At 33.2% G+C, this 27,600-nt stretch overlaps 3 protein-coding genes across 9 annotated transcripts in view; 2 read left to right on the top strand and 1 right to left on the bottom strand.

The window, feature by feature from the left end:
* Positions 1-21,771, bottom strand: part of LOC119631536 (protein furry) — a 110,912-nt gene extending 89,141 nt beyond the window's left edge. For 6 of the 7 annotated variants that reach the window (XM_038023845.1, XM_038023843.1, XM_038023844.1 and 3 more), the window contains exon 1: positions 21,701-21,771. In XM_038023845.1, the coding sequence (XP_037879773.1) occupies positions 21,701-21,752 (52 nt within the window). In that variant the 5' untranslated portion in view covers positions 21,753-21,771. Of the gene's footprint in view, positions 1-4,563; positions 4,777-21,700 lie in introns of those variants that run through there. The other variant, XM_038023840.1, reaches the window with a different exon arrangement.
* Positions 21,772-22,551: 780 nt separating this feature from the next.
* LOC119631882 (metallophosphoesterase domain-containing protein 1) lies at positions 22,552-24,085 on the top strand. The gene is made up of 3 exons (XM_038024433.1): positions 22,552-22,709; positions 22,769-23,153; positions 23,219-24,085. The coding sequence occupies exons 2-3, from the start codon at positions 22,783-22,785 to the stop codon at positions 23,745-23,747; spliced, it is 900 nt and encodes a 299-aa protein (XP_037880361.1). The 5' UTR covers positions 22,552-22,709; positions 22,769-22,782; the 3' UTR covers positions 23,748-24,085.
* An 836-nt stretch (positions 24,086-24,921) lies between these two features.
* On the top strand, positions 24,922-27,110 carry LOC119632244 (tubulin alpha-4 chain). Its single transcript, XM_038025051.1, has 2 exons — positions 24,922-25,106; positions 25,629-27,110. Exons 1-2 carry the CDS (start codon positions 25,104-25,106, stop codon positions 27,003-27,005), a joined length of 1,380 nt encoding a protein of 459 aa, XP_037880979.1. The 5' UTR covers positions 24,922-25,103; the 3' UTR covers positions 27,006-27,110.
* The last annotated feature ends 490 nt before the right edge of the window (positions 27,111-27,600 follow it).

A 27,600-nucleotide genomic window follows, 5' to 3' on the forward strand; every position in this document is an offset into this window, starting at 1 on the left:
AATAATAATAATAATAATAATAATAATAATAATAATAATAATAATAAAGATCTAAAATATTTAACACACGTAAAAGTAATTCTTAATAAAACTCTTTCCAACAAATTTCTTTGGATGGATTCAGTCGAAGGTTTTATAAATAAATTATAGAAAATTGTCAACTTACGGGAAAAAGTGGCTAAGTATCGATTATAAAGGTCCAACATATTTTAATAATGATCACTAAGCGTTTGGGTTATACGTATATTGCATAACAAATTTTAAAATATTGTTACGGAAATCCGATATCCAATTCATTCCAATTAATTGGGAAAACCCAAGTGCACATTCGCGGCGCGTCATACAGCTGCCGGCCAAGAAAAACGATTAGCGGAAGAGCTGGTTAACGTATTAAAAAAATGAAGCCATGAACTTAGGTAACAGTAAGATGCTTGTAAAAATGTATATATAAATAGACTATTTGCGGAAGGCGGAAGGCGGAAGGCGGAACGAGTCAGTCGGACAAGAACATTTGACTCGTGAAAGAATATTAGAGGCGAGAGTACTGTCAAAGTGAAATGTAAATAGTCGTACCCCTAAACAAATTGATTGGAAATGAAAGAGTCTTGTAGTGAAAACGTGCGAAAAGTGTATTGCGCTTAAAAAGTATATCCGCGATCTCGTGAAACGAACCGTAACCGAGAAAACCGAATTCGTAACAATATATAATATATAAGAATTTTTCTTAAGCGCACCCACTTTTTTTTTTATGAACTTGTTTTGAGATTGTGAGGAGGCGACGACATTTATTTTAGTTCTCTTTTGTCGCTTTCCAATTTCCAATGTGATATTTACGAGTTTTATCACATTGTCTCCATAAAAGTGTAAGTGAAGGTCTCCTGGCAAATACCAATGTTTTCGTACCAACAAAATGCATAGATGCGAAGACAGAATTTGTAGCAAGGGTTTAACGTGGGTTCCTGCCTGAAAGGCTTAACCCCACGGTGGCCCAAGCCACTTTAAGCGTACTACGCCCCCTGGCGAGTTAGACAATCCCCACAGAGTAGGGGCCTAAACAACACCAGAGTCCAGAACGGTTTATTGTGTATGGAACAATAAACCCCACTCTGGTCAGTGGTGAGGCCTAGCTGCACTCAAATTGTTCCACTTTGGCGAGGAACTTGCCAACCACAATCACCACGAGTACTCCCCGAAGGGCCGCACCCATGCAGTCAGGACTCACAAATTGATCAACGATATGCGTTCAAAAAGGGTAAAAATTGCGCTCGCTTCCGCCATAAGGCTTCCACGGCGCCGTTGATCAATTACCACAATTACCCGCAGGCATCCGTGACATATGTTCAAAAGTAAAAGTAAGGTAAAAGGGGAAAAAGCCTTTCCGTCAATTAATTCTTGCATGTATTAATTCTCAAGAGAGTTTATTAATTAATAGGCCAAAGGGAAGGCCATTCCGTCCAATTCCTTTTTGTATAATTAATTCTCTCTTGAGAAAATTTTAATTCCAACGACTTTATGAACAAAGTCCATCATACACCCGCAGGCATATGTGGCTTTGTGAGACGAGCCTCCTGACCCCCGTGGCTCCCAGATGCGAAGACAATTGGAAAAGAGAGCATTGGTGGACATGAAGAAGAATATGAAGGAAAATGGTCGTGGCATTCATAGCTCACCCAATTTTTACCGAGCCATTGACGGTGTTGGGCAGTTTGGCAGTTTCCTACTGATCAATTTCGATCGCTCTATCTAAGCTGGGCATTTTAATCGTATTACTTGTTGCCTATAGAGAGTACAACTAATTATATGGCCAGGTTGCATGGCCGTTAATACAATGCCATTCATCTTGCACCACAATCTTTTTTTTTAGCATATCATTGTCACAAGTGATTCATTTTCCACATGGCCCGGTATCAATTGGTTTTCTTCTAAGCGCCAATCTCTCCAATTAAATTCGATTCAAGATTTTTGGCTACGTTTCGAAATGCATTTACCTTCGATCTCGTAAGGTTGTCTTTCTTTCTCGCTTCTCTCGCTTCTGGCTTCTCGCATGCCCCATAGTAGGACTTAATCGAGTTAGTTGGACCACAAGGTTACGCGATTCTAATGTTATTTATCGAGAAAAGCACAGAGCTTTCTTCTTGACCTAATTAAAAAAAAGTGTTTTTTTCTTCTTTGATCGAAAATTGCATTTTTTCATTCAAACGCTCGTCGCCGATCACATAAAAATGAATATTTTTCAAAAAATCTTACGTATTTCCATAAATGTATTTATTACGCATGAAACTAGATTAAGTGATTTATTTATTTTTATTTATTTTTTTTTTTTGAATCACTTACAATGTTTGCTCTTGCCACAAGGCTTCCTCATGAGAATGCCTCAAGTATTTTTTTTTTCCAATACTTAAAAGGTACGCTTTATAACCTCCTACGTTATTGTTATTGCATTACCTTGCCTATCTTCCCAAAAAAAAAAAAAGAGAATGAGAATGAATTCGAATCGAAAAAGTATCCTTCTGTGCTTCTTTTTTTTTTTTTTTAAGGTTTCAATAGCTTTACCCCCTGAATTTTTGTATTAGAGAGACATTAAAAAGCTAATTTAAGTTTAAGTGTTTTAAAGTGTATTATATAGTGCTGTCAAATATTACGCGTAAGTGTAATGCAAACAGGAAAATATTACATATATTTATATCGTGCACCCTGCAGTGCGTGAAGGCTACTCTAACTAACTAAGGATTTAGAATTACAGTCTCAAACGATTTCTTAAATAATTTTTTCTTTTTTTTTCTGGCTCGCTGTAAGTAACCTTCTTTTAGGCTCGAAAAATCTGCAAATTGCGATCTCTAATACGATAATTAATCCGTGTGAATAGGGAAACACATCACCTAACACATTAAGGAGGAGTAAGTACACATTACAGTTATAATCAACAAAGTCCGTAATCAACATGTCTTAACCATTTATTAAGAAGAATTAACAAAACGGCTTTCGACCGCCTCGTAAGTCCTATAGGTACGTACTTGATTCAAATCTTGAATGGATTAATAAATACTCTATGAGTTTACCGAGTCAGACCCTCTCACTGATTTTGCAATAATTTTATGCACAATTAACAAAAAAAAAAAAAAAAAAAGTGATTAACGTAATGAACGAGCAGTTATCTGGCATTTGCGTTTGCCTCTTGATGTATCTTTTTATACCGATCACCGTAAGACGAGGGGTATATTCATTTTGTCAAAATGTTTGCGACGCGCAGAAGGAAGCATCAGAGACTCCACATACTATATATATATATATTGTTGATCAGCATCAAATTCTAAATCGATTCAAGCATGTCCGTCTGTCCGTCTGTATTAAGTCTCTTTTAAACATTCCCCGGGCGGCAAAAATGAAGCTATCGTCATCAAATTTGGCGGAAGCAATGGAAGCTCCTGCACGCAGATTAGTACTAAAAACGGCCCAAATTGGTCGAAAGGCGTACCCGTAGCACCACGTAAACTGAGAATACCACTGCTTCTCAAATGGAATGCAAAATTGTTTTTTTTTTTTATAATAAATATTTGAATATGTATTCTATGGGCGACGCTGGCAGCATTTGTGCACACGGAAAAAATTGACCATGTCTAACCAATATTATAATGTGTTCAAATTTAACTCATTTTTTTTTAATACCTATGTAATGCGCAGAGGCAAGGCGCAAAAATTCTTGGCCAGTTACAAACCTTGAGTGCACCTAAATATAGTCGCGAGTTCGAGTGTCCACCTGTTTATTTGGGCAAATGCTTAATATCGCGAAAATGAAGATATCACCTACAAATTTGCAAAAAGATCTAAACTTTTCAACGGTCACACCTACAACGGCCGCATTGCCTCCATGCCGGCAAAAACTTTTATTTCGAAAATAGAAGAAATCAACTGCGCCCATCGTAGAGCGTGAAAATTTCCTTCTTTTGTCTTTTTTTTGTTGGGATAGACGGTGACGAGTATAAATGATTCGGTGCCGATCGAATTTAATTTTCTTACTTGTTTTTTGTTTTAACTGAAACAATGATGACACATCGTTTATTGGCTTTCTTTTGTATAAACGTAAGCATGAAGAAAAGAGAAAAAACAATTTACTCCAACACACATACGCATGTGTGTGTGTGTGTACGTGTGTACGTGTGTACGTGTATATATATATAGATGAAAACATTTTACTCTTTTTACTGGTATTCTGGCCTTAGTGGACTTGAAGTTTTTTCATTCATTCATTCATTCATTCATTCATTCATTTATTTATTTGGACTTCGAATGTGTTTAGAAATGCAAAAAGAATTAAAAAAACAATGAACTTGAAATATGCCATTTATTCTTTTATTCTCGTCCTTCTTAACTTTTATTGATTTTCTTAAAAGGATTTATAAAAATCTTGACTTCTGCTCTTTTTAATAACTTTATACCGAATAACAACCGTATAGACAATTAGATAATGAATTAATGCCGTTAAATGTTCAGACATATGCACACATATTAAACCGTAGAGTATATTATATTTTAGATAGCAGATAGAGTAAATAATTTACTTACCTTTTATTTTTCTTTGCGTCCATTGGAAATTCCATAACATTAATATATTGGCATAAAAGTTATTTCGAAATATTGAAATATTTTTAAGGACTTGTCAAGCCACTAGTACTTGTGTAACATGTTATTCAAATTTTCTAAGGAAAGCAATTACGCGATGGATTATACCCATAAGGGTCACAATAACAATTTTGATAATTGTTTTATTTCAAGGTTTTTTTTTTTTTGTTTTTGTTTTGCAGCATCAAATATATTTAAACTTTAAAATTCTTTTTATAATTTTCAAAAACAAAGGAAAAAGATTTTCGAAATATTTTCCAAAATGTAAATTTTATTGAATTTTTAAAGACGATTTAACGAAGACACGGAGAGTTAAGATAATAAGAAAACTTTCTTTTAGATTTCATTTAAACTTGAAACAAAGAATTGTTTTTCGAAAAATATTTTTTTAAGAATTTCTTCTTCGATTTAAGAAACAAAAGCTAAGTAAGCTCGTGTACTTTTCAAAGAAAAACTTGGACATCAATCAACAACGTAACTTTAAATTACGTAAAAAAAATTTTTCTAACCTAAAAAGTCAATGAGAATAGGCAGCAAAGCTAACAGCATTTGTTCCCTGTGTCACGCAAAACTTGCACAGATATTAGTTTTTTGGCAAAAGATCGAGACAACCTTTATAGTTGTCTTTGGGGGGTTATTTTTACGGAGTGACCTACGCTATGATATTTAATTTGGAAATCAAAAGAGAATCCGCTCACCTAATATATCGTTCGTATATCGTACCGTGCATGCTACTCTGGGATTAAAACGTAACAACAGCTCTTCACTTAGAAGTTTTTTTTTCTTCTTCTTCTTTTTTTGTGCTTTTGAATTCACAACAACTTGACTGACATTTATGTCAAATTTCATGCCAATATCTTCAGTAATGAGATAATGTTAAGTTTTAAGGGGCGCTCAGCGATTTGTATTGTCACTTTCGTTTTCACTGCGCAGTGATATGTACCTTACATGGTACATTACAAGTTGAAACGTTAAAATCGTGCTCGGTCGTCACTTAAATATCATACGCTACTATTTTTGGTTATTAAAAACGACAAAAATTTGGACCATCATAATGAACAAAACATCACTTTCCTTTGATGACAGATTGATTGAAAGCACAACAAAAAAATACCTGATCCAAAATTTACCATATTAAATTTATATATCCGATCAAGGTTTTGGATATGGAATTTCCAACCTAAAATACTAAAACGTAGACTTTCCTATCATATAAGGAACTAATTCAAGGAATACAAACAATGTTCCTCATGCCAGTTAAATTTTCCACAAAAAAAAAAAAAGAAGAAGAAGAAGAAAAATACTATCTCCAAGAAAAGTAAAATCGCCGATTTTTTTGCAATCTTCGATATATATAGTGAAATCACTCATAGATTACATCAATTTTTATTGTTGCAATTTATGATTGATGACAAGCAATATTCCATCTATTTTTTTGATTTTCAAAATTCAAGTGCCCTTGACTATGTTGTTGTTGTTTTCGGTTTTCGATACCTTAATTTTTGCTGCCAGGAGCATGTGCTGCTTCAAAGTCAAATAAATTGATGAACGGATGGACGTAAAAATATGCTTAGGTCGATACAGAATTTGATACCGATTAAGATAAAACAAATTTTAACAAAATTGCACATGACCTCATCATTCCGTGACGGGTATAAAAATACAAGCTTCCAAAATTGAAATTAATGTTCAATTGTGATTTCGATTGTCGTATAATCGCATCTAAGCACTTCGGGATGCATTATAGCAAAGATATGAAAGTGCACGCACTTTAGAAAAATAAATAGATGACCAATTAATAAAAGCTCCCCTCAATATGACTGTTATAATATCATGCCTGATCTGTCAGTGTAAACATATTTTAGATCTACGCAGCCAAACGCGTTATGCCAAAATGTATTCTACGATGTATCGAGTCTTCTCACTTGTTCATTTCATTCATTCATTTTCACTCACGGGAAGCGCTTCCCACTTCAGTTTTACACTTTTCAGCAGTCAGACGAAACATAAATATACAGCTTTAATTAAATTAATAAGTAATAGTGTTGATGGCGAAGATTTTAAATTTAAAGCACATTTCACGATTTGATGTATAAACATAAAATTTTTGAGAAAAGAAAAATGAAAAGAAAATTTAAAAAAACAAAAAAAACGAAAACATCAACAAATAATTATTCAATTATATATATATATTTGATTAAACTTTAAAGTTCTTTGCTTTATTTTGAAAAATAAAACGAGTCTATAAATCTGTTCATTTAGAAAAAAAAAAAAAGAAACACACACACACTCACACATATACACACATCCGAAAGCGTACATATCATATATGGTCGCATATAAATATTATTTATTATAATTATGTGTTTTTTCGCTTTTTTTTTTTTTTTTTTTTTTTTTTTGTTGATTTTTTTTTGCAAAATCTATGAGCTCAACGATTTTTTATTTTTTTTTTTGCTTTTGGGGCAAAATAAATGACATAAATAAGTATAAAAGGGAAGGAAGACACACCGCTCAGTTCAACTAAAAACGTTACATTTACGTATATATATATATATTCAATATCATATATATAGATGTGAATAAAATATTTTCTGAACTCTTAAATAAATATATGTTTGTTCAAAAAATTCATTATTATTGTTATTATTTATATTTTGTGATATTTCTTATTATTATTATTGATAGATTTGCAAAAAAAAATTGTAAAAAAATAAAAAAAAAAATTTTTTCTTACGAAATTTAAAAAAAAAATGTTCTTCTTTCAGTTAAGAAAACAAAATTATTATTTATTATATTATATTAATATAATAATGTTCTTCTTGCAAAATACGAATGACATGCAAATGAATGCCAGCGACGCTAATTACAAACTGTTGCCGTACAATCAAATTTCAAAGTTATATGAGCACGAAAAAATAAAAAACAACAAAAACATATGCATATATACGCGAGCGGGTAACGAGCATACAATCGCAAATATTATAAACAGGCAAAAACAAAAACTCAAAACTAAACCAAAAACAAAATATTTAATTAAGAGAATAAAACGAAACGAAATTTAAGAATAAATTGCATTTAGATTAGATCGAATCTCTTGATACCCAACATTTGCTTTTTTTTTGCATTTCTCAAAATGAATGGCAATGCTGTAAAAGAATAGCATATTCTGTACGCATCTAATTCTACTCTCACAGCATAACCATGCATGCGACAGCACGCAACAGTGAACCCTTTATATTCCCGAATGTTACCGTGACGAGATATGTGAAGGGATGCTGCTAAAGCTTAAGCCCGGGACAGAGGATGAACCCAGTTCGAACTTTGGCGTCAACTGCACGATCGTATTGTAATCAATTTTTCCCGAATGTCGAATAACCGCAACGTATTTAATGCTGAGATAATCCGCATTAGATAAGCGAAAGCTTAGCTTCGCATATTTTGGTTGCTCAGATAACTTATCTTCTGCATAATTCACAGTTACGTTGACTTGCTGGCAGAAAGCGGTACTTAGGTCAACGATAGGTCAGACGATCACTCTTCTAAAGAAGACGACTCGTTTCAGTTCAGTCATTTACCGCCATTCTATCTCATCATAAGAATAAGAATCATTTTGTTTATAATGGATCTAGTTTAAGATCGGAAGGAAAGGGAAATATGCCCTGATAGTCAGTTCCATCGCAACAATCGTAGCCATACAGTAACGAATCATCGCGTCGTTATGATCATCACAACGGAAGCTCTTAGGAGAACTTCAACCATTATATCTACAGTCTTGCCAACATAGCGCAAATTTCTCGTGACAGTTTTACTGGATGGGCTTGCAGACTTGTTCAGTACCGATCTTGAGAATATCATTAAATTAACTAAAAAATCAGTTTGAAATGCAACGGCATTCATCTGATAATCGCCACTTTTTGAAACAAAATTTAGACTTGACCGCGGCCAAGTTAAGCTAACCTAAACTTAACCTACTAAAGAAAAGGAAAAAAATCTAGGGAAAATCAAGCAGTCAATATAGAATATTTTCCGATATTTGCATATTGGCAATAAGCCTTTACAAGTACGAATTTAGCTATCAATTTTAATAAAGTCTACAGAACGAGACTCCACCCATTAATCTTCTTAATTTAACCTAACGAAAACGATAAAAATTCGAATTTAATTTTATTCACCCACCAGGTGGGAAAAGATTTCTTTTGTTAATAATTGCCGACTCCATACATTGACTTTGTTAGTTACCGTACTTAATTTAATGAGTATGAGTCGAACGTAGAGGGGGTTTAATGCGGTGAAAGTCTCACACTGGCTGACTGACTGAGAGAACAACAAAAACTGATAGAAAGCTAAAAGGACGCCTAAATAAATAAATTGCGGTATTTATGTTAATCGCGTAGGCCGACCTGTGCGTCTGCTCCTCTTAACATTTGTCATATCTTGAAAAATGAGAATAAAAAAATGGAAGATAACGCTTATCTTCCCTGTTTATATAACTTAGTGACGCGTTTTCAATTAAAGACGGAACACATCAATAATTTAGGCAAAACATGTGACGCATGTGACGCATATAAAGAAAATGTCATCTTCAAAATTTCTGTTTGATGCTCTCAGTTCTCAAACCTCAACTTTTAAAAATATTTTCAAAACGATTACAAATAATCTGCGCCTTAGTAAAGAAAATTTTGCTTGCTGATGTCGTACAAAGGTACAGCATATGGGAACATGGGAAAAACTCAAGACCAAGAGAAATATACAAGAAGCAGCAAAAAGAAGAAGAAGAAAAACATTCGATTTTAGTGCAAAAGCTAAGTAAATACATACATAGCATATTGGCGGAACTGTAGTTAACCTTATCTAATATGCAGTTACATCGGTTTACATATATATGTGCAGATTTAAAACTTTCTATTCAATTATAAGGAAATAGAGAAAAAATCCGTATTTATTGTACTCAAGCAGAGTATGCAATTTAATCGATTTTCTATTTCGTAAGGCTATTAACAGCAAACGTTCAATGGCTGAACGCAAACCTAAAACAAAAAATAAATTAAATTAAAAGAAAATATAAACAAAATATTCGAAATCTATAATAAATGGCAAATAGTTATTAGTCAACATATATGATGGAAATTATTTTTAGATATATTAAACCTTCTGTCAACCGTAAGATATGTTCAGCTCATTTCGATTGATTTGAGAATTTTTGCGAAGAAACGAAAGACGGAATAAAGAATCCGATTTTCTTAGGAAAACTGAAAAAAAAAAATCTTTTATTTAAATAATTTGCCCAAGCAGACTTGATCATACTTGAGCAGATATATACATTTTTTTTTTTTTTTTTAGGTCAACCAATCTGAGAAACACTAATTTTATAACGGTAAAAAACACACGCCCAGCATTCGATATAAAAAAACGTTCATTCTATTCCGCCTGTTTAACTATCCGCCTGCCTATCTGTTGCAAGACTTCGGAAGAAGTTTGAAATTTCCATAAATGAAATTTGAAAAGTTGGAGTCGCTAACCGCTTGCAATAGATATCATGCTTAAATCATTTCATCTGTCCTCCTACCGTCTGTACGTGTTGCTAGCGTTTACGCAAACTCACATTGACGCAGAAACTTGGAATTTTAATTCATATATAGTTGAATATGCTTTTGTGTCATGTTTTTTGAGCGATGTAAGTATGAGTATATACATTTTGAATATCCATGTGCGCCAAAAGAGATAATTATGCAACAAATTTCTAGTCGCTGCAATAAAATCAAATATTTTATTGATATTAAGTTCTTCAGGTTCCGAAAACGAATCCTTATTCGAATATTCGAAAGATTTTCGCATTCATTAAGCATATATTTAATCAAAAATGGTTATATTTAATCAAAATGGCAAATTGGACGAATAGATATCCGAGTGTAATTTAATTATTCATTTTGTTTGAAAAGCACTTTCTCGACATTCCGTAAAGCATAAAATGAAAAAATAAAATGTTTCTTCCGTTTACTGTATAGCGATAGAGGAAATTTTTAAATTTTAATAAATGCTATGATTACAAATAAATAAACAAATAAATAAAGAAATTTTTAATCTCTCGCTTTATTATCCACCCTTTGTCCAACTTTTCGTCTAAATCGTAAATCAAAGATTAACAAAGATTCGCAAAGAGCGAAACAAGAAACATCTTAACTCTATTTATGAGTTCACAATAATCTGTGTGTTTATATATATTTGCGAGTTTCACACTGCCATAGTGTAATTTCACTCATTGATCGATTGTTTAATGATTTGCTCGCAAAGAAAAAAAAATTTAAATAAATCTACAACATATGCTTATCGCATAAATCTATCACTATTAATAGTAAATAAAATAAAAGTAACAAAACGTCGACAATAACGTTTGAATTACATACATATATGCGCGCGCTTGCGGTAAATCAATAAAATGTTGACCTCATCAATAAAAGGAAATCCATTAAATTTGAGAAATTATGTTTAACGGCCATATTTAATGTTATTTATGCGGTCTAATGCGGCGTATGAGTAATATTTTAAAATTCAACTGCACTAATATTTTTCATCATTAAATACGACACTCTAATGTAAGAAGAAGCATTACTATAATGAGTAGTTATATATGAATATAAATACGAGCTTAACTTGCTTTAATAATCAGAAAAGAATTAATTATCAGTCAGGAAAGATTTGACAATCAGGAGGACGGTGTATAATTTTAATGAAACTAGCAGAAGACAAATTCTTTAGTTACTTTCTCCTCGCTTAGCTGATTGATTTCAACATCGACGAACACATGCCACCATAAGAAAGGAAATGTTTAGTGGAAATTTTTGATTTCTTGATTCTCATAAGGTACGCGTATTTTCAAGTCTTCCTAATCCTACAAGATCACACCTACCCATGTTCCTACCCAACTTATATAAGCATGTTCACTTAAATTTTTCCATTCATCTATCACTTGCTAATAGGCTTGTTGTCGCCCGTGAATTTGCCTCTACTATCGCAATAAGCAAGCTTGGACGAAAGTATCATCTCTCCATTGCGATCACTGAAACCTAATCCGCCCGTTCCGTAATCAACAGGCATTAAATCTTTTATCGACTTATCCGACTTTGACTAGTCGAGACTAGCCCGAGAGAAAATATAAGTACGATATATATATTCATTATCTGTTTGTTCGAGAAAGACGTGCTATTCTTACAACCATATCATGTCAAGTGGTTAGGAGTGAGTGCCAAGTGTTTGAGCCAAATTCTTTGTTAACTCAATTCGGAACTTAACATGTATTCGCGTGAGAAATGCAAATTTTCCAATACAAAACGAAAGATCTTGTTGTCTATCATCAAACTTAAGCCTTTTTAATCTTATCATAACTATTTTCACGCTATATAAGCAGGTATTCTCACATCACACTATGATCGCTTAGAGCTTGTATTCGTCGTAAGAAATACTCTAGAGCTCCACAAAACGTGCTTATTAGTTCGCTACATGGATGTTGAATGTTATAGTTTTCCAAAGTAATCCCCATCCAAGAAATTACTCTTTCCAAAAGAAAGGACATACCTCGAAAATATATTTTTAACCGCATAGAACTGTTAGTTCTATATAAACATAAATTGAATAACACGCCTTCTGCCGAACGTATGTCGGATGGTAAGATGTGCCGACCAAAGGCAATCCGTATAAGGCCCTACTATGTTCGTTATGTTAATTAAAAATAAAAAATAGGTTAACACGAATCAACAATGCATTTAGTCTTCGATATGTTCTCGCTACCAATGATGATTTTCCTTAACATACAAGTCTATTGCTACTGTCATTTAATTGGATGAGAAACTTTTGCTATGCAAAAATCTATTTACTTTTACAAGCAACGGATAGGCTCAAGTCTTGAGCCACCCTATCTAACTAAGTCTGTTTAAATAGACTAAGTCTGTTTAAATAGACTATTTGCGGTTGCCCGTCATCTTTACGACTAGAAATACAAGTCCGTCCATGGCAAAGACGCAATATACGGCAATAGATATACTTTAACCCAGTTGTTAACTTGTTGCACTCCACGCGCAACTTACGCATGTAATATAAATTACAAGCCGTCCCATTAATTGCTTGTTTAAATAAACGTTTAATCCTTTTCCGATTTTTCAAATTTTTATGCTCACCACCGAAGTAGGCAGAAGGCAAGTATGCTCTTCTTGTTGTCATGTTTGCATCTTGTAAAGAATATATAATCGTCAATTTTTGTAACGATCTGGGCAAGACTGTCCGGCGGTATGGAAGAGTATTTTTGATACTCTTCTAGTCGCAAAAATTAAGATAACGACTTTAAATTGCACAGAAATATTTTGCTAACTCTCACATATAGATTGATATTAAGAATAGACCGAATCGGTTAAAAGACATGCCCACAATATAGTATACACTGAAATTACTTAGTTTTGCGGATTTTTTTGTTGCTCGTAAGTTGTAGAAGACCAAAGAATGAAATTTTTTTTGATTTATTTTACCGAGGGCCCTACTATTAGTTTAGTTTGTCAAGTTTTTTTTTTTCTCAAGTTGCAGTGGAAGGAACATTATTGCCGTGTATAAATTTATCTATTCCAAAAATGTAAATAGATAACCATGCCCATCTAAAAAAAAAACATACTTTATAGCCAATTACTTTCACCCAAAAACGTCCGAAACTCCTTAATACTGATCTAGAGGCAATATGTAGAAATAATTGCATATAATAAAAAATTGGTACGATGAAGTAAATGTTAATGGGTATATAAGATTCGATCTCAGCCGAACAAAACTTTGTTAGCTTGTTTAATTTCTTGGCTCTGGTGAAGTCGAATGTAATAAATTTTTCATTCAATCCATCTTGATTCGCCCTGAGATTCTGAATTTTCTTGCGTTCTATCTCTATATCTATCTATATATATGTTCTCAAAAGAAGTTTAAAACTTGCTATATATATATATATATATATTCATTTGTTGGACGCAGATCGAATTTAAAAATGAAGCTGATCCAACTGCAACCACGCCTAAGCACAATAAACAAAAAACCTATAATTTACAACTGGCGAAGAGAAAATAAATTTGGAATTGATATGATAGTTTAATATGGAACGTCTGCTATAGTCACATAAAAAATCAAAGTTACCAATAACACTTCACTCATTTCACAGCATGTGCCAGAAGGAGACGTTTCTCAATGCCTTAATTTTTGTTAGAAATTTTACATAGCCACCTGATGTAGGCGACAAACTGTTCTAATCTATAGTCATCAGTTATGATCATAGGGTCCAAAATTCAATTTTTTATCTCCTAAATAGATCGACTGAGACTCTTACGCTAATGCTTACGAAAATGCCTTTCAATATACGTACTTTTATTAAATATTGGTCGCGATAAAAAGAGATTAAAACACATCAAGATACAGAGACACAAAGGCACGGAAAAAATTGTTCGCATATCGTAGAGTGTAGATGCGTTTTATAAGCGCTCCGCTAGTTCGGGTTTATTAAATAATAATTAAAAAAGTGATAGTTGGTAGTGTGCGGAAAGAAACTGTTCACCGCATAATCGAAGAAGCGCAAAATGTAATGAATAAGGCACAAAAGACGTAAAACTAAACCGAAAGTTGGATTTTGCGTTAGCTCTTTTTCTTTATTTTGTGTGCTTCCCCGTTGTGCTGAGGCATTCGGTAGCACTTGACAATGTACAAAGAATAAGGGAAAGCAACAGGCAAGCAAAACTTGACATAGCTGCATTTCGTCCTGAGCAACTGCAAAAGCTCTCGTCTATTTAATGCAGTGCAGACACATTCCTCTTGAAGTCGCCGTCCCGCACATTTTAATTAGTGTAGCATAGAATAGGGCGAATTTGAAATTAAGCGCATTATACACATCTCGCGCACAGGCTCGCGCACCAAACACATCACACGCATATATACACACATTCGAGCCGACAGCAGTTATTGACAATTGACAATAAAAGCCGTAACAGCAGTAAAAAGAACAAGCAGCAACAAGGACAGCAATAACAGTGAGAAACTATTAAATATGATGCCGGCTACGATTGGCGGCGAGCGAACACCCACAAGGAAACAGGTTGGCATGCAGGGAGGGCTACTATCGCAGCAAGATTCTGGAAATGGTTGCAAAAGATGCATTTAAGAGAAGCGGCCGCCAGTATCACTGGCAGCAGGTCAACCGCCAGAAAGAAGCCATTTTTCGCCGCCAATGCTGCAAAGGTAAAGAAAGTACGGATGCATTCACTGAGTTAGGTGATAAAATCTCGGTGCTTATAGACACGATTGTCCTTCTTAGGCGCACCGTATACTAGCCCATGCGACCTTTGGAGGATATGCCTGCCGCGCCGCAAAAAAAAGCGACACAGGCTTTAAAAATGAAATTCCTAAGAAAGAGGAAACCTAGGACAAATACTGCCAAATACCATTTTGGTCAAAAAAAAAAAGTAGACATAAGAAAAAAGCGGTAACCAAAATAGTCAATGGCAAAAGACGGTCAACCAATGCTGGCAAGAAGGTGAAAGAGCCAGCGGTCGTCAAAGTAAATGAAAATCTAGCGCGAAATCGAAGATGGGTACAAGTTAAGCGTGAGCAAATCCCCAATGGTCGAGATAATGGCGAAAAAGCATGAAGGCTATAATAATAAAAACAATGGACAACATATCATACAGTATCATTTTAAAGACTATGAAACAAAGCGAAGATTTACATAACCTGAGCGAAAACGTGCAGAGGAAATGCTATTTCAGCTTAAAAGCACACTAGACTACATTCCGAATACAGAAGACGCTTGGTGAACAAGCTAAGGTTAAATTGCTCGTTAACATTAAAAAAATTGTGATTAAAGATGTAGATGAAGTCACCATAAAAAGTGAAGCGATGCCATTGCAAATGGCGAATAATTCTTAATCTTAAGGAAGTCGTACACAGGTACTCAGATATTAAATGTCACCTATATATATATATATATATATAATGGCGATCTTGCAAAACGGAAAGATTAAGATTGGATGAGTCGTATGCAGAGTGCGCCCATTTGACATCCTTGCGAGATGCATGCATGTGACGTCCTTCGATTGCCTAGAATCTGACCGTATCGTCAAATCGTGCAAAAATGACGTAGATGAAAGCAAGTGGTGCTTTATATTTGTTCAAGAAGGTCCCGTAGCCAAGCAATGCACAAAATGAACCAAGTTGCATTATTTGCAGAGCCAAGGGGCCAAATGCCAACCATACAACGATCAGCAAGTTATGCTCAGCCTATAAGAAGATTTTAACAAAGGAAAACAAAATGAAAATGATGCAGTTGAACATAAGTCACTACGAGGCCGCCCACGATCTGCTAAAACAATCAGTTATCGAGCAATAAATCGATGTGGTAGCGATATCCAAGCCATACACAATAGTACGTACATCACGGACCGGGCAGCTATTTGGGTTTGTGCCGCATTGAATACAGAGGCTAACGCTTGTAAAGCAATAATAATTATTGGAAATTTTAATGCATGGGCGTGAGAATATAGTAGGAGGTATCCCAACCGTAAACGTGAAGCCATGTCAAATCTGAGGCATGATAACGAGCCATATTGCTCAGTGGAACGAAATGAAATTGCTGAGCATATAATGTTCCAATATCCAAGATTTGCGATCGACAAGGAGATGATAATCCAAGCTATAGCGGAAAGGGCGACGCACAATAATACCGTAACTTCTATGCCGCGCCAGCCCCAAATTTGGAACCTAGTACAAGGCGTAAGTGGAACCATACTATACCATTAACTCCGATCAAAAAAGCACTTACGAAGATTTAGATGACCACATGACAGACGACATGAACTGACGCTTACACATATTACGTCACCCGGAATTTTGTCATCGGGCACAGAGGAGGTTTAGTGCTGTAGAAGTCTCACACAGACTGACTGGCTATCAATGCTTTCTCCCAGTTTAGAAAAAAAACAAAGAAAAGATACACAGAACCAGCTTAATATCGAATACACCGACACATGACCAATTAGCAGATTGTAGATGTAGTGTGAAAACAGATAAAACAAAAACAATAATAAGAATAATAACGAAGCAAGAAAAACACCTACAAAAATAGAAAAACTTTAACACATGGCTTGACAAACACATAACAACAGCAATTAACAGGTGTACGAATTTGTAACTTTGACGGCCACCTGTACGTGTTTGTGTGTAGGTAACATATATATTATTGCATCACTGCGTCAAAATAGATATAAGTAAATATTAAAGATTTCTTACTGTAGAATCAAATAAACAATGATTTTTATTTTTTACACACACACACACACACACACACATTTATATTATACATATATATGTCTATATGTTTATGCTATCTAATTCTCGTAAAAGTTTAAAACAAGCGCGTTCTTACTTTTGTTTTAATTTTCTCTGTAAATCAATTAAATTATTTTGTTAGATCATAACGAAAACTTATGCAATCAAAAGTTTGTTGATTTGTTTGTTTGCTTATTTATTTCGATTTAATATATAAATATGTATATATAATTATTTTTACACTAATTATGTATATTTAAAAGTGCCGAAGAAAAAGCCGTAAAAGCATTTGAACTCATAATCGTTTAGAGAAAAACTATTTCTCTTAAATAAACGATAGGGTCGGTCGGGCACACAATTCGCAGCCGTCAAGACAATTGGCTTCTTTGACTTCTACTCGTTTAGTCAGTCAGTCGTTGGTGTTTTTCTTTAATTTCTTTTATACCCGCATAGGTGGCATGCAAGTATTTTAACTTTGTCATTAACTACGTAACAGTCACGAATGCTTATTGAAAAGAACGATATAAAGACGTGTGGTTATTCGTTCGTTTCATTAATGCGGAATTCCAACAAATGATTGAAATTTGTGCCGAAATTCACACTGAAACACTTCTTGCCTGACTTTATGACTTTAATCGGACGCGTAACCTATCAACTGTTACGAGGAATTTTAATTTTCAAATATATATGATTCGATATCCCCATGAAGCCAATAGACACAATAGTTACAGTTGCTATTGTAGTTGTACTCTATATTTTGCTCCTTTTTATTGTATTTCACTTTCAAAATTCTTTCATTATAATTTGCCAACACTTTTCTATATAAAGCGTAACATTTTTTATTCGTTATTCGAACTAACGTATTATAATATCTGAACAGGTTGTAATCTGTGATAGATGTTTAAGACTTCAAAAAAATGACAAATAAAAATTTATATTGATTTGGAACTGATTTCTTATTGAGATAAATAAATTAAATATTTAGGGGCACGCAGAGCTGAAATTAACAAAAATGGAATTTCTAAAAGTCTTTGTAGGTTGCTTTCGTTTGGAAAAGGACAAAAAAAAAAAAAAATTTTTATAGTTATTTGATGGCTATGCAAATGGGTATGAGATGGGTATGCAAAAGTCACCGTATATCGCTTGTTTGATATTTTACTTGTTAGATTAAAATTTTCTTACTCGTATTTTCCTTTTATTCATTTACATTTCATGTTTAATGTATTATATTGGTCTAATGCCAGTTAGTTACGTTGCTTCGTTTTGTTTTTTTGCTTTTTTTCACACTTGTTTTTGCCTTTAGCCGCCCCTCACGGCCATTATCAAGGCTTTTGTTTTGCTTTGTCGTTGTGTTTTTGTTCTCGTAAAAGCAATATCGCGTCACAGCGCTGCTAGTAAGAAATTTATGAATGAATTTATTTTTATTTGTTCGGCTCTATTCATATCTGATCGGTATAATTCGAAAACGCATGTTAAAGATATATGAGGAGCGTTAAAAAAAAAAAAAAAAAAAAAAACTCAACTATCAGGCCTTACAGCGCACCTATCCATTTTTTACACAATTGAACCATCACCTACAAGAATAACCTAAGTATAGAGATGTTGTCGATTACTTTAGCTCACTTGTGCTATGAAAGCTGGTTCAATCTGTTTATGTCAATTCAAAGCACGACTTAGGAAATTCTGAACATTTCGGAGAACTTAATTTTGGCGGTAAACTTAACGTGTTTTTCTTTTCTTTTTTTTTTTTATATTTACGAATGAGAGAATGAATGAAATAGAGATAGCTCGTTACAAGGAGGGAGTTGTATTAAAACTGATAAAGTCTCAACAAAGCAAAAGACGATTTCAATTAAAAAGTTTTCAATAATGGCAGAATCAAAATTCAATTTTTTACATATAACCCGTTGAAAACGAAGTAAGTTGAGAGAAAATTTGTATCAAAAGCTACTATAAAGGCAAGATAAAATCGGTATAAGATACAAGCAATAGCCTCTGAACACTTTTTTATCTCAGACAACTTGTAAGTTAACTGGTTTTCAACCGAGTTTCGATATAAATTTTCCGTCAACTATCGTGGTTTTAAAGGGGTTATAAGGTACAAAATATAATATAATATGTACCCAAAGAGAAATGGGGCGTTTAAGTGCATGAAGCATAAAGAGTAGATAGCTGAATCAATAGATAAAACATCAGTAAAAAAAAAATTATTAGAAAGTTTAAAAATAAATATGTAGAACCTAAATATGTATATATATATATATATATATAGTTATTTTCTAAATATTTTACCTAAGTGCCTTTTTAAAATTATAATAAACACACTTTCACATTTTTTATCCACCTATCCTATGCTAAAGTAAACATTAAAAAAATAAAAATAAATTCTTTTCTCAAATAAAAAGAAATAAATAAACTGTTGAACAAAGCTTTTATACCATAAACGGTCACCATATAAAATGCTGTTACTAATTAGTTTAAGCAAATTTGTAACAATTAATATTCGTTTTCAATATCCGAACTTTTTGCGCCTTTTTTTTTTTTTAATTAAAATTAGTGAAATAACATGAAATCAAAACGTATAAAAAAGAAAAAAGGTTAAAAATGCAGTATAATATGTCAATTAATTTAAATAAACTGAAAGATAACTGAAATATTACTTAAAATAGTGACTTTGCAATTGATCTTCCATTATCCACTGTAGGCGATTCGTTCCAGGGTTTTTATACATCCAAAATTTCAATATTATTGAATATTCGATATTTGTCCGAAATATCGATTATGCTTATATTGTCACCTTTAATTGCCCTACAACCGATAAATAAAAACAATATCTAAAATATTTTCGTTTATTTGAAATTGTACAATCAATCCCTATAGACATCAAACGAAAATATGAAACACGATACTACACTTTGATACGCATCCCAGCGAATTTTCGATTGTTAATTTGCCGAATAGCAGAAAAAGAATAGCGTGAAACACCATAGGAAAGAAAAGTATCAAAACTATAAAGTCTTGAATAGAAAATTTCATAAATTCTTTGTCGAAAATTGAAACTAACGGAGAGAACTTTTGGTATCGAAAAAATTGTTAGTAAGTTTTTGGCAGTTTGATATTAATTTGATATAAAAAAAAAAAATATATAAAAAAAATGAAACAATGAAATGTTTATTTGTTGATTTACATAAACAAGCTAAACTAAAGTCGAGCAGTCTGAGTTAATAAGTTATTTATATAAATTTACTCAAACCAGATTTAAAGCGTAAGATTGACTCTTCTTAAATTAAAATGAAATGAAATGCCAAAAAGTATTTTTACTTTTCATATATTGCTTATTGATTAAATAATAAACAATTTTGCCTCAATGGTAGTAAGGTGATGTTAACCCTCTTGAATAGCAACATTACCGGGGGATGAATACATACACACATGAATAAACCCAAACGGTAGATATAAAAAAAGTATAAAGAATTTTGAAAAATTCAAACAATGACAAGCTATGAAAGCTTCGCTCTATTTATCGGCACCTTATGGATTTTTGTTTGAAGCAATGTCCAAAAACCATCCTTTTTTTCTTTTCCAAATTTCAGGTTAATTTCGAAGCAGGAAAAAATTGAAATTAAATTTATTTTTTCAAACGGAGGCTGGGCAAACAGACAAACATATACTTTGCTACTTTTCGGAATCGTATTTTTAAGCATTGCAAACATTTTATCAACGACCAAGCCGAACTCAAAATTACTATAATAAAAGTCAAAAGATTTTGATGAATTTAGTTTCTTTTCCGCTTTCATTTTGTAACTACCGTTAATCCACTGTCTCAAGTTTCTAATGCTGTTTCTTAGTTATAAGTCAATTTCTTTGCTGGATAATTAAAAAACATTCCGAAAGACATAAATAGGCACAAATCTTTACGTATTGCTTTACTCAAAGCTGCACACAGAATTGAAACGATTAAGAATACAATCTGCTTTTCTTAATATATAACATAATATACAGGTGTATATGCATTAATAACATATTTGAGAAAGGGCAGACCTCTACATACGGTTTCGCATTCTTCCCACAACAAAAATGTCATCCAATTTAAATCGGTTCAACTTTATCAGCTGTTTTATTAAAAACAGCTGCTTCTCAATAGCAATAAGAAATCTTCTCAATAGCCTCAGAAAAATTTTTTAAATTATTTAAGCACTAAAAAAAGAGTCTTGAGTTGCATATGATAAGTTCAATTAATTTTATTTAATTAGAAACAAAAAAAAACTCGTTTGAAAATGATCGCTTTGAAAATACACTACAAAACTCGAAACTTAAATATCTGCTATTCTTCTCGTTTCAGCACTTCCCAATCGAGATGGCAAAGAAAACTTCTATGAAATCTTATGTGATCGCTGAAAGTAACAATACAACGAAAACCACTTGTCAATCAAAAGAAAACCAATGAAAAGTTTATGTTTTTAATAAAAAATATAGAAATGCCGTACGCTGTGGTAAGCGAAACAAAAGCACACAATCGCATACGCATACATTCACATGGGTGTAGAGAATGAGAATGAGGTCAATGTATGCAATGTATGCAATGTATGCATTATACGAAAGAAAATTGCGAAGAAGTACGCCACGCCCCTACAAATGAATTAGATGCTAAATTTACTTAAAAATGTCTTCAGTTTAAAACATATAATCCTGTTTTTTTCTCTTTTGCTCATTCTTACTAAAATATTATACGCTTACTTACCGAACTTCTCTTCTGTCTGACCATCATCAGCAGGCAATTCTAATTGATCCATGTTGTTTTTTTTTTTTTTTTTTTTTTTTTTTGAATATTTTTTAATACTTTTACACTTTTTTTTATTATTTGTTTTCTTTAAACAATTTTATTGTTTTTCACTTTAGGAAATGGTAAAACTGCATTTACTTTTTTTTTTTTTTTTGTTTCACAAAATCTTTACTGGGTTTCAAAAGTTCTTCATAAAGTTTACACAGGAACAAAAAAAAAAAAACTGCACACAAATAATTTTCATTTCTTCTTATTTTTGCGAAATAGTGTTGCCAAGATTCGAATTCACCTCAACCTAATTATGACGTTTTTTCAATAGCGAATAGCAAAAGTGCAACGGCATAAACGAAAATAGACAGAATATTATTTTTGAACTCAATATTCTGATTTATATTAGTAATTGAAACTTTTCACATCATATAAAAGCAACTCGCATATACGTCAGTTATGCAAGTTGCATTGCGTAAAACAGCTGTTTATCTTCACAGCAGGTGATTACATTTATTCGCATAACAGATGAAAAGAAAGTAACTAAGTATACTTGTTTCCATTGCTTTTTGTTGTCTATAATAAACGTATAATGTGACCTACTCCTACTCGTCTTATTTGAATACAAAGGAAAAAATGATTTATCTACAATCTTATTCATCATTTGCTTAGCAAATTATGCTATCGATTACCTTTTACATTGATAGAGTTGCCTACATTTTACAGTTAAATAAACAAGAATATTGTTGACTTTAGGAAGCTAATGGTAACCATCGCATTGATAACGTCATTGGGTTTGTTGATATTTTTAATGCATTTTGTAAAATGTAATAAATATATTTTTGGAGTGCAAAAAATTAATAATGATAAATTAAAAATAAATAGTTTCAAATTGTTACAAGTTGCATATGTTCTTAGATGCGCATATAAATAACGAATTAAGGATTTATTAATTTTTGAATTCTAGTCAAAGTTTTAGGTTTGTTTACATAATTTCAACACAAAAAAGTTCTTTAATTATATTTTAAATGAAACTAGGAATCAATCGAAGTATGGATATACCGATACATGCTTTAACCCAAAACCCCACTGCTGCTTGGAAAGAACTTTCGAAAACACAACGTGTTATTAAAGTTACCATGAAACCACCGCAGGCGGGAGTGGCTTTTAACAAAGCTCGCGTGGTTTGTATGAGCGATACGCACTCACTGACTCCGTATGTTAAATTCGATATACCTGCCGGTGATATATTCATTCATGCCGGCGACTTTACGAAATGCGGTCTACTTAAAGAGGTAGAAGAGTTTAATAATTGGATTGGTACCTTGCCTCATCGTTATAAAATAGTTATTGCCGGTAATCATGAATTAAGTTTCGATCAAAATTTTACGCACCCATTTCAAAATCAGACGCATACTGAAAGGTATATTTGTCATACTGCCTAAAGAAATGAAAACTTTTTAATTGTGTGTAAAAATTATTTTATAGAACCAAACATACCGGTATGTCTATATTGGATGATCTCCCAACCTTAGGAAACGCGAAAGAGGATATTGTTGAGGCGGTACAAACATCTAATATACGTGATGTTCTTACCAATTGCACATATGTACAGGACGAACTATTGGAAATCTGGGGTATACGCATTTATGGCACTCCTTGGCAACCGGAATTTTGTAATTGGGCTTTTAATATTCCACGTGGCCAACCCTGTTTAGATAAATGGAACCAAATACCCGACGATATAGATATATTAATTACTCACACGCCACCCTTGGGTCATGGCGATCTATGTTGCTCGGGTGTACGAGCCGGCTGCGTGGAATTGTTAAATAGCATACAAAAACGTATTAAACCAAAATATCATGTATTTGGTCACATACATGAAGGTTATGGTATCACTTCAGATGGCCGTGTTATTTATGTAAATGCTTCTACATGTGATATCAATTATTTACCTAACAATCCGCCGATAGTGTTTGATGTAGCCTTACCGCCTGGAATTCGTAAAGATTAAAATCTTAGAACAGAATACATTTCGTAAAGTGCTGATCCTTAAATAGTTTATATTATAACATTTATAAACTAATTTAATCTCGTTTTCCCGCCTAAATAACCCGCGTGTAACCGTACTTTCGTATGAGAATCCTTACAGACATCAACCAATTCTATTAGCGTTTATTAAACGGCATGTAAAAGTAATGGATCCGAATGTATTCTTAATATTGATAAAAAAAGATTTCCCTGAAATTTGATAAATCGGTATTGTCGATACATCCGAGTATTCGTCAAACGTCGCATTTACAAACTAATTTAATTTCATTTGTAGAAAAAGTACTCATATGGATTATGACATATATATATATATATATATATATATATATGCACGAATATATATATACACATTCATGTACACATTGAGAGACACACACGTACGTCAATCAGAAATTTGATGCTAACATTTATGACAGTTATCTGGAATTTGCTTGCAAACATAGCATAACAATTTGGGTAATTAATAAGCAAGATTCGCCCTAAGGCGAATATAAGATTTTTAATTTTAGATACATTTTATTTCATTGAATAGCAAAATTTTTTTTATTTATTTTTACGTAAAATAACATAAACTTCTTTGTGATGAGCTCATGGGCGGATACGGATGTGCTGAAATTTCCAAAGTTTGAATTTATTTATTAATCTTATATTTTCTATATAACATACATATTTTGCAAATCTTTTTTTTTATAGTTTAATATAAATCAAAAACATTTTGTTTGATTTATTGGTATTGTTATAAGATAATTCATATTTTAGAAATTACATATAAGGAAAACAGTCAATAAATGTTATAAATGCGTATACAATACAATACAATGATGAAATTAAGTTACTGTATATATTTTGTTTTGAACGACTTAGTGAAAATGTAATGGACGCTGCTTTCATATAAGGAAATCATTAAAAGGATTGCTATTATTTGGGAAAAAGTGGCAGCGCTATCGCCACCATCTTCCATTAATTGTAAAATGCAACTTCCAATATCCACCACTAAGTTAAAAAAAAATCATCATTAAAATAAACGAAGTCACAATCTCTCTTGTTTTGCCTATGATTCTCTTTCTCCCTTGCGATGGAGAGAACTCTCCACAAAAAATGTAACGGCATGTCGGTTAGCAAAGCACTCCACTACTAGTTAACGGTGTGAGCAATTAAGAAGTATAAGGTTACGATCATATAGGCACATCACTGTCGTTATTAAGTTTATTACTGCCGCTGTTTGTTTAATTCTAATTGTTGTGTTAAGTTTTACTTCTTAATTTAAGAAAAGGGAAATTGTTCAAGCGTTTAACACAGATTTTATAAATTAAATAAAATGGTAAGTAAGAAAACTTAAATCTTTCGAAAGTGAGGTTAAATTCGTTTTATTATTTAATAAGGGTTGTGCGGTGCCATTCAAGACTTGTTGCAAAAATTCCTTACATTTACTTAATGCGCTTTATAAAAATCAAATTATCAAAATTGATAATTGATCAAATTGATCAAAGAAAACGTATTAAATTCTTTCGAAATCGGTACAAACTATTCTCTAGTTCCGATCTTTTCATTGTCAATAATCCGGTATATTTTTTAAGGTCTTGTTAGTAATCTACAAAATGGCGTTGCCAAAAGTGTACAAATGGCATAATGAAATTCCATCTTTTTGTTCTAAGTGTAAGTACAAATGGGCACTGGTGGAATCTTTGTCATCGATTGCAAGCATTCCTAGAAACATAAAGTATTGCTTATCGCCACAAAAACATATTCCTCCATTACTTATATATTCTTTTACTGTGTTGATGCCAGTTTTCTTTTTTCTAACCTTTTACCATGTTGTTCTTCTTTCGCTTAACAATTGCAGCGCGAAGTAATTTCCATACAGATCGGTCAGGCTGGTGTACAAATCGGTAATGCCTGTTGGGAATTGTATCTGCTTGAACATGGCATTAATCCAGATGGCAGCATGAAAAGTAAGGAGGATATTCTGGCAAGTGGAATTACTTCGACTGACGTGAAAGGTGACGGTTCTGATGCTCGCACCTTTTTTTCTGAGACCAGCTCCGGTAAACAAGTTCCACGCTCCATATTTATTGATTTGGAGCCGACGGTAATTGATGATGTACGAAATGGGTCGTTACGTAATCTTTATCATCCCGAACAAATGATTTCGGGTAAGGAAGATGCTGCCAATAATTACGCTCGTGGCCATTATTCCATTGGGAAAGAAATTATTGATAATGTAACAACACGAATACTGAAAATATCTGAACAATGTGATGGTTTGCAGGGATTTTTGATATTTCACAGTTTAGGCGGCGGTACTGGTTCAGGTTTCACTTCTCTACTAATAGAGCGCTTAACTAGCGATTATAGTAAAAAATGTAAATTGGATTTCGCTGTCTATCCGTCACCAAAAATTTCGACAGCTGTCGTTGAGCCATACAATGCTTTACTAAACACCCATTCGACTTTGGAACATTCGGATTGCGTTTTTATGGTAGATAATGAGGCTATTTATGAGATTTGTAAAAATAGTTTACACGTGGATCGTCCGGGCTATCGAAATCTAAATCGCCTTATAGCTCAAATTGTTAGTTCGACTACCGCCTCTTTGCGTTTTAGTGGTTCAATGAATGTCGATTTAAATGAATTTCAAACTAATTTGGTTCCCTTTCCTCGCATACATTTTCCATTGGTGGCTTATGCTCCGCTTGTGTCAGCCGCTCGTGCTTCACACGAACAGCACGCCATTCCCACTTTAACTAATGCCTGTTTCGAGTCCAGCAACATGATGGTGAAATGTGATCCGCGAGCCGGAAAGTATATGGCCTGTTGTATGCTGTACAGGGGCGACGTAGTACCGAAGGATGTGAACGCTGCCGTAGCAGCCATTAAATCCAAACGTCATATACAGTTTGTGGACTGGTGTCCCACTGGCTTTAAAATAGGCATTAATTATGAACGCCCAGCATGCGTACCGGACGGTGATTTGGCGCAAACGTCACGTGCTGTTTGCATGCTCTCCAATACCACGGCCATTTCTGTGGCCTTCAGTAATTTGTGCCATAAATTTGATTTAATGTTCAAGAAGCGAGCATTTGTGCATTGGTACGTTGGAGAAGGCATGGAAGAGGGCGAATTCGGCGAAGCACGCGAAGATCTGGCTGCACTGGAGAAGGACTTTGAAGAGGTCGGTACCGATGAAACCGAACCAGGCGTCGACGATGACGAGTATTAGAAACATAAATTTCATGCTGATTAATTAATGGCTTGCGGCTATTGTTGAATTTTGAGTTAAATACAAGTTACGAATAAAAAAAAAAAGAAAATAACAAAAAATGTATTTAAAATCAAATATTTATTCATTTTCCGCAATTGTTGTACAAATTGTTGTTGTCGAGAAGCGGCTACGAATACTGGCGAAGAGAGATTGTAGTTTATCTGAACCTTAGAAAATATCACTGTATCCTATACAATAATTAGTTTTGAAATATATATAAAAAATGCAAAGCTTTTAGTCATTTTTGCGTCTAATTTTTATGAAAATTACCGCACGCCTCTGCTGAGATTCATATATCAAAGATTTATGGAATCGCTTTTTGCGGAAATCATACTTTTTTTTTTTGTCAACTTTAGATGACACGATGTGATCAGATTTCTTAAGAATGAAATTTTTCTCAAATATAATGCGGATTGTATCCAACACACATTGGCCGCTATGGCCATTGCAAGTTCAACTCGAGCCAGCCATCATAAAACTTGCAACTAAGATTATTTAAGCCTAGAAAACTTTGGAAGTTTATGCTCCAACTTTTTCCATATTAAGATTAATT

This window comes from Glossina fuscipes, unplaced genomic scaffold (genome assembly GCF_014805625.2).
Source record: "Glossina fuscipes isolate IAEA_lab_2018 unplaced genomic scaffold, Yale_Gfus_2 1, whole genome shotgun sequence".
In the NCBI taxonomy this organism is placed as follows: Eukaryota; Metazoa; Arthropoda; class Insecta; order Diptera; family Glossinidae; genus Glossina; species Glossina fuscipes.

Excerpts from the sequence above, each read along its gene's own strand:
- LOC119631882 (XM_038024433.1), top strand. The coding sequence starts at position 22,783 with ATGGATATACCGATACATGCTTTAACCCAAAACCCCACTGCTGCTTGG. Across the intron at positions 23,154-23,218 it reads AATCAGACGCATACTGAAAG|AACCAAACATACCGGTATGT; the intron begins GTATATTTGTCA and ends ATTATTTTATAG.